This window comes from Silene latifolia, chromosome Y (genome assembly GCF_048544455.1).
Source record: "Silene latifolia isolate original U9 population chromosome Y, ASM4854445v1, whole genome shotgun sequence".
Classification (NCBI taxonomy): Eukaryota; Viridiplantae; Streptophyta; class Magnoliopsida; order Caryophyllales; family Caryophyllaceae; genus Silene; species Silene latifolia.
Window position 1 is genome coordinate 187,403,653 of NC_133538.1, and position 8,751 is coordinate 187,412,403.

Genomic DNA, 8,751 nt, shown 5'->3' on the forward strand with positions numbered 1-8,751 from the left:
AATTCTGGATTTTTATTTGAGAACTTGAGGTTTTAAGCTAAAAAGTCGGGAATTATAAGTATGAGTTTTTTTACGTTTTAAGTTGAAAACTCAAGATTCTAACAAAGAAACTCTTAGTTGATTATTTTAAAATTTCAAGGTAAATATAATAAAAAGCTGAAAACTTAATATTTTGTGTTGAAAAACCACATATTAAGTTGAAAATCCAACATTCGAAACCCAAATTTCTAAGACTAACATTTAAATTTTAATATTAAATAATTCGCTTTTTAATTTGTAAATCATGTGCTTTTAACTTAAGAACTAAACATTTTAATTTAATATTCAACATTTATAATCCAAGCTATAAACACTTACACTTGATCTTGATGAATTGTCAATGTATCATGAATACATGATTAAGGCCCTGTTCTTTTGGACTGAAACGAATCTGATTTGAATTGAACTGAATTTATAGGATCTGAATTGAACTTATAGGATCTGAACTGAACTGAACTTATAGGATCTGAATTGAACTTATAGGATCTGAACTGAACTGAATTTATAAGATCTGAACTTATAGGAGCCGAACTGAACTTAATTTAATTTTATTTTATTTTATTTAACTTCACTATTATTATTATTATTATTGTTATTATTATTATTATTATTATTATTATTATTATTATTATTATTATTATTATTATTATTATTATTATTATTATTATTATTATTAATTATTATTATTATTATTATTATTATTATTATTATTATTATTATTATTATTATTATTATTATTATTATTATTATTACTACTACAACTTGCCAAGAGAGAACATTGATAAAAAAAATTATAGTCTAAAACACAAGGTAAAATAATAACATTTTTCCGCTTTGTATGCATTGGTTTCTTCATACATTATACTACGATTACATTACGATAACAAATAAATCACATATTATATCTTTTTTTTTCTAACCATTTATTTCCATATTATCATAATTCTCATCACTTTCATCTTCACTATCACTCTCAACAACGGATCCATTGCGTCGCCAAATATTTTTGACTATGTTGTTTCGTACCTAATACATGGCCTTATTCCGCTTTTTATCAAACATGCCCAAATCTATTGTGACGCTGAAACTATTAATGAGAGGAGTGCTTTTTTTTTTTAAAAATAATGTATGTATCGAATAATTAATGTCAAATGTTTTTGTACCGGTCTTTAAAAATAATACTCCGTATATAGCTTTTCTGAACTAAATTTATAGGATCTGGATTTTTCTAAACTGAACTTATAGGATCTGAACTGAACTGAACTTATAGGATCTGAACTGAACTTATTAGATCAGAACTGAACTGAACTTATAGGATCTGAACTGAACTGAACTTATTGGATCTGAATTGAACTTATAGAATCTGAACTGAACTTATAGGATCTAAAATGAACTGAAATTAAGTGACTTTAAGTCCAAAAGAATAGGGCCTAACTAATTCATGACATGAATAATCTCATGAACAATTGAACATGGTAAGTGGTACTACATGGAGTGGGACCCAAATGAGGAAAACTCACATTTTTTTTCCCATAAATTCTTATTTTAGACCGCCATATTCGTCTGAAATGATTAGACGGATACTATTTCCTCTCACAAAAACCCATTTACGTTGTGAGTGGGAAAGCACATAGGGGTGCCCCACCACCCATGTGCTTCTCACTTGTGAGAGGTCTTATTATGATCTGAAATAAGGCAGTCTGAAACAAGACAGACTGTTTTTTTCCAGTTAGGCCACATTTTCACAATTCTTAACGGCGAAATACGAGTAACTTTTCTTTAGTGTTCTTTTTTTTTTAAGACGAAAAGTCTCTTGTTGGACTAATATCTCTTATTGGCCCGTCCTGCTATAGGACGGTAGCTTAAAAATAGATAAATGCACAACGTTTAAGACCATCTCCAAGTAAAGGTCACGCTAGCTAGGCCACGGTCCGATTTTACTCTTAATTCCATCTTATTAACCTTGATCCATTTTCACCCTCCCAAGTAGAAGGTCATGACCTAGATCATCAACCCAATCATTGGAGTTGTCCTTTTTTGTATCCAACAAATCAGAAATTGACACCTATTGGGTCATGGAAGAGGTCACCAAAGGTCACAAATTGACCTTTGATCACAAATTAGCAATTTTGGTCACCAATTAAGTAGCTTAATTAAGTCACTAACCATAACCAAGCAAGGTCATCACCAAGCCTCGGGGATGGTCTAATATCATCAAAATATTTGTAATCTGGTTCAAATTCTATCGGTATTATAATTGCCAAAAGGGTAATCACAATTGCAATTTGAAGATTCAATTCATATTGTTTTCTTACAGCATTCGTCGCTACCTCAATTGGTAATTTCATCTATCTCTTACTTCAATTTAAGGCGTTAAGTTTATTTCATGTTGTAATTTAATTTCAATGTTTTGCATTATTGTCTGTATAATCTTAGCTGAGTACCAATTGGGTTTGTTGTAATTTTGTTAATTTTGCGATGGTTTTATTCAATTTTTAATCTTTCTGTCATAATTGACTAAAATTGGAAGCGGCAAATTGACCCCAAACGTTTGAAATTACGTGGAATCTAATAGGTTGCCTTTAGTAGTTTGTTCTTGTTGAATCGCCCCCCTAACATCAAATCTTTGCTCCGCTACTGTGTTTACCTTTGTTTTTAACAAATGACTCAGAATGTGTTATTAGTAAGTTTTAGTTGGTTTGCAATTATTTCCAATTTCCAATTGAATGTTCACAGTCATTTACTCGTCGAATAGAGTGAATTGGCATCGGAAAATGGCTAGGATTAGATTAAAATACATAATCTGGAAAAGTGGAAAGTATATACTTCCAGATACTTGTATCAATGAAAATGCTGTTTTTTAAGTGCACATAATCTTTTATTAAAGGTTGAAGTAATTGAAGCTGGTTGGATTTGGATTGACCGGAACATAAGAAGAAAAGATTACAATATTGACTAGTGTTGTCTTTTGGGATTTGAGATGCTCCCACTACCTGAAGTAATTTTTAACTTTAGATCAGTTGTTGGAATTTATTCTTCCACTACCTGAAGACACGGAGTTTTGAATATGCTTTAACAATTAACCTTTTTGCTGTCATATGGAACAATGTCGGTAATACATCAAAAGCTATCTAGGGCTTTTGTGTATACGGACTACCATTCTTCTGTTATTCGTGCTCTAGGATCAAACTTTCTACAGGACTAGCTCCGTGAATAGTCAAGTCAAATGCTTGTGAATCACAAGTTGAGAGGTATTTTAGGTGATCAGAACACATAGAAAGCTGGACTCTTAAGTTGCTGTGTAAAGCCTTTGATAGCTTTTTAAGATGCATCGTCTTTGGAAATACGAATTTGGTATAATATAGATTCCCATTGTTCTCTGACCATGTTATCTTACTAGTTCTGGCGAAGGTACAACTCAAACCCCAATCTGAACTGGAGAGAGCCAAAAATACAGATTTTACTTATATCTATGTATTTTCTTGTACCAGCTTGCCTCTCTGAAAGTTTCAGTTCCACAGTGCATGAATGATATTTGGAATGTATGCTCCGCTTGGTTAGTGGACTTTGACGGATAATTATAGAATACTACCAAAAATCGTAGTAAACTACTTGTGACCCATTCTTCCTCACTTGATGGCTTCCACGCCAACCTACACTTGTATATCGTTGAATTCCAACCTTAATTATGTGTTACTCGCCTTCCCCATCATTTTATCTCTTTTAGAGGATATCTTCTAATCTTTGTTTTCATCTTTACCAGCAGAGCAAGATTTGATTAAATGGGTTTGATCACTGCTCACGGGAAACAACCCCTTTTCTCCTTTGGGGTCATATCAGATGTTCAGTATGCTGATATTCCTGATGGTCGCTCCTTCCTTGGCGTGCCTCGATATTATAGACATAGTGTACTTGTACTGCAAAGGGCGGTTCAGAAATGGAATGACTCCCAAAATCTGAACTTTTCCGTCAACTTTGGTGACATTGTTGATGGGTTTTGCTCAAAAGATCAATCTCTTAGTGCTATAAAGAAGATTGCTTTCGAGTTTCACAAGTTCAATGGTCCCGTATATCATATGATTGGCAATCACTGCCTCTATAATCTTCCTCGCGAACAGCTACTCCCATTATTGAATATTCATAGTGATAATGGTTGTGCATACTATGAGTTTTCTCCGAGCCCTAATTACAAAATCGTAGTTCTTGATGGCTATGATATTAGTGCAATTGGTTGGCCAAAAGACCATCCAAAAACATTACAAGCAATGACAATTCTCAATGAGAAAAATCCCAACTCTGAAAAGAATAGTCCTTCTGGACTCGAAGGGTTTGAAAGACGGTTTTTGATGTTCAATGGAGCTGTCGGGAAAGAGCAATTGGAATGGCTAGATCACGTTCTCCAAGACGCGACCATGCTTAAACAAAAAGTGATCATCTGTTGCCATCTGCCTTTAGATCCCGGTGCATCATCATCAGCAGCACTTTTGTGGAATTACAACGAAGTGATGAATTTGATACACAAGTACAAGTGTGTGAAAGTCTGCCTCTCAGGTCACGATCACAAAGGGGGTTACTCGATTGATTCTCACGGGATCCATCATCGGGTTTTGGAAGCAGCGCTCGAGTGCCCTCCTGGCGTTGATGCATTTGGACATGTAGATGTTTACGAAGACCGGGTATCACTTATTGGTACTGATAGGATGCAAAGCACGGATATGGTTTTTGATTCTTGATTCGAGAATTTATTTTTATACTCCGTAATAAATTTATTTTTTTCCTTCCCTATGGAATGTACACTAGAGAATAATCCTGTTTTAGTAGCAGCTGTACTATAGCTCTTTAAGGTGCTAAAAGCCTGGAATTAGTCGGTTTAAATGAGTTTGAGCCGAGTAGTCGACAATTGTCTACTATATACATGATCAGAAACTTCATAAAACAACACATGTTGAGATTTGTTGATGAAATAGGTTTGCGTTAGCCATGCATTTGTGTGTGTACTTGTAATGACTAATGAATGTGTGCTGATGCTCCGATTCTGAGTTACTGTATGCTTTTACCCATTTTCGGAAATTCACACATTGTAAAATTTTTGCGTAAAACCATGCAACATTTTACCTTAATACCTTTGTAGAATGTAGTTATGCATAAGACCCTGATTTATTAAAGACTAGATTTTGTGCCCGTACGTTGCACGGTTTCTAAATAATGTTTTATTTTTAACTGAAGTGGTAGAATATATAAGTTCTTGAATGTGAGAACGGTAAATTTGCTATCTTAAAGTAACTAATGACTTTGAAAATAAGTGTAGTCGACGTTGTGAATTAATTTAAGTTAGTCTCTCTAATTTCAATTAGTCTTTTGTACGATTGTGTTATATACTGCTCCGTATTATACGGTCTTCATTGGCATATTATGAAATCTTTATTGTCATCTTAGATATGTATGATCGTGTTTGTCAGTATGTGCCCTAATTATAATCAGTAAGTCTCAATTGTGACGATGTTTTGTCTTAACTAAACACATGAGTAGTACTTGACCCGTCGCAAGTTTGTGATGGATATACCCGTTATAAATGAGAATATGTGAATTATAATATGATAAGAATTCCTATATGTCAAACTTCATCCGTGTAAAAAAAAATGCAATTAGTGAAGAACTTATACAATCATCTGGCACACACCGCCGCTTCCATAGTCATGCTTCCTCTTCTAAATTGATTCTCAAATAACTAAGAGATGGAATAGTTGGCTGAAAGACATGCGCTATTTCAACCAAGATAATGGACTCAAAAATCAAAATACAACAAAAGCATCATAATCAAGTGGTTTTAGAAGCCCATATACTACGTCTGATAAATTTGTTAAAAAAAAAAGCGACCAATATAAATTTGTGAATATATTTGATTATAAGAACGTATGAAGATTTCATATTTATATTGACTGGTATTTGTATTTTACTAAAATTTACTAGTTGGAAAGCCCGTGCGATGCACGGGGCTCCCAATAGGATTATATGTTAAAATATATACTAATCATTGATGGAAAAAAAATTCGTGGTTGGTTTAGTTGATCACCGATGAATTAGTGTTTTTAACATAAAAGTTTTGTCATTATATAGTATAATATCAAGTGACATAGTTATAGTATGTTGTTAGTTTTTTCATTGTTACCGGCACAATTGGTTTTTAATTAAAAAAAATGATATGAATGTTATGTAAAATAACTGGTGTCAAGATTATATATACTTAGTATGTTCAAAGAAAATGTTAAATCTCTTACAACATAATTTTTAATTTTACCTTGACTATTTTTACAATTAAGAGTATTTGCTCCCTATATACCTTTCGCAAAATCAAATCCAAAATGAATTTCAACAGAATTAGTAGTCTCTAAACAACAACCAAAAATATTTGTGATTCTATTAAATAGAATGCAGGGGCCAGGGGGTGCTTAGTAGTATCATCTTTGGCAACATCATTTAGTAGTTTATGGCATCACTAAAATCATTGGGTTACCAAGTTAGTATTTTATAGCAACGCTGAAAGCGTTGGTTTAAATTACCATGGTCTAGTAACAGAAAATTTTTAAATTTAATAAAAACTAAAATCGTGCTGAAAATGGGAGCAAACAAAATTTTGGGGGTTGATTTAGATGAGGATCGATTAATCATCAGTTCCAATAACAAAAACGCAACGAAAACGTTGTAGCATTTGGTATTAACTATATTACTTGTATAACATTCATAGATATAGTTGAATTTTAGAGTTATCGTTCTTATTGTTTCACGCACCATCAATTTTTTTACCAAAATAGTTTTTGACTATGTATACTTAAGACTACTTATCCTTTGGAGTTTCATGCAAAATATCAAATACGACACCTAATTTTGTAAATTTGTGAAAATTTCTTTGTAAATAATGTTCTTCGTGTGGCCTTAATACCTTTGGTCTCTATCATCAATAAGAACCTAAATCCCTCGGATGACAATGTTTTTGATGCTTTTACGTAAAGCTGACCATTACTAAATATTGGTTTCGACACATAAACAAGAGTCCATGACTCTTGTTTATTGTCATGGTGTAGAACAGGTTCAATGTATATTGTCTCCGCTTAAGAACGAAAGGAATCTTCGCATCCGAGAAAGTCATTACTATCCTCGGGTTAAGTACATTTTGCCGACTTTGAAACCTGTAATTATCTTCCCTTCTACTACGAATTTTCCAAGGCGATTTATAATAAGACAGATCCCCTTACATAATCCTGTTACGGAGTTAATGTTCCTAAATTCTCAACAACATAATCGGCATACCGCACTTGGTCTAAGACTCACCTTGCTTCTTAAACAAATCATTATGAGTTATATTAAAAGAAAATCATCATGGATACTCCCTTCCCTTCTTAAACATCTTCCAACTTGTTTTTTAGGGGTCAAACTTTAATAACTTTGACCATTAATATGTCTAAAATCATGGTCAAACTACCCCATTGATGACTGTGTAAAAGCAATACAAACGATCATTGCGAAGAGGATGAAGTACATTTGGTCAATTCCTAAAAGTAATGAATTTTTCTCTCAAAATATAACCCAACTAAAATACTCTGTCAAGTCTCGCAGAACCAAAAAAATGACTCCTAAAAGCAAGGATGCCATACGGGGGAGGGGACATGACGGATGTAGACTTTCTCATACCCGTATTTAATAGAAAAATTACATGCCCCTAGTTGTCGCGGATAAAGTTTTCAAACCATACCCGCTTCAACTTGTGGTAATCTTAAAATAGTTTCGTTCCATTTAAATGTTGTATACTCGTTTATTCTATAGTTTTCTTAAATAATTCTGATATTATTTGTACCCATGTCTAAATCCCATGGTTGACATGATTTAAATCAGTTTGAACCTAAAACTTTATTTATATCCGCTTCATCCAAGATAAATGCGATATAATTGGACACTTGTTATAGATTTCCTTTTTGATCAAATTTTCTTTTTCTTATTGTAGAGCTAACCATTTTTATTCTTAGCTAACATTTATTTTGATACAATTACTTATTATTCTGTTCCTCGTGATAATGGACTATATACATACTTTGCGTTACAAATTTACAATGTCTAATTGCTAATATTTATTCTGAACCAATAACTATTTATTCTATTAATCAAATTATAATTTTTTTTTTAAAAAAAAAAACTTTAGATCAATTCCTAACAATAGGCTCAAAAGCAAGTAAACATGCCCAGAATGAACGAAACATCAAAAACAAATCAATTTGATATGAGAATGGTTCGAAGATCATGAAAAATCTCATATGGCCTTGTTCCCAAGAAATAAGCTTAAGCTTATTTGACCAAAATTTCATTTATCTTAATTTTTTGTAAGTATTTGGTAGATAAATTATTTACCAAAATAAGAGTAACATATGAGAAAGCTACCAATTTTTTAATCCTTCTATTTATAATATTAAATATGAAGTACTTATAGAGATGAGGTGGACAGTCAAGCTGGAACACACTTATAGGGAAGCTAATAGAGCCGCTGATTTCTTAGCAAACTTTGGGGTCAATTCGGGTTCCTTCATTACGCATTTAGACGCTCCTCTTCCTGAGCTATGTTCGATCCTTCGGGAGGATGTTTTTGGTGTCGCTTTCCCTCGTGTTATAGTTAGTAGTTAGTTTTCGGGGCTTCGCCCCTCATTTGTACCAAAAAATATGAAG

At 32.8% G+C, this 8,751-nt stretch overlaps 1 protein-coding gene across 2 annotated transcripts; it reads left to right on the top strand.

Annotated features, from left to right (window-relative positions):
• Nucleotides 1-2,032: 2,032 nt before the first annotated feature.
• Nucleotides 2,033-5,024, top strand: LOC141633946 (manganese-dependent ADP-ribose/CDP-alcohol diphosphatase-like). Of its 2 annotated transcripts, none has more exons than XM_074446288.1 (2): nt 2,033-2,377; nt 3,803-5,024. In XM_074446288.1, exon 2 carries the CDS (start codon nt 3,822-3,824, stop codon nt 4,770-4,772), a length of 951 nt encoding a protein of 316 aa, XP_074302389.1. In that variant the 5' UTR covers nt 2,033-2,377; nt 3,803-3,821; the 3' UTR covers nt 4,773-5,024. The 2 variants fall into 2 exon arrangements, with proteins under 2 accessions (XP_074302389.1, XP_074302390.1); XM_074446289.1 differs by having other exon boundaries at nt 2,140-2,377; nt 3,806-5,024.
• Nucleotides 5,025-8,751: the final 3,727 nt, after the last annotated feature.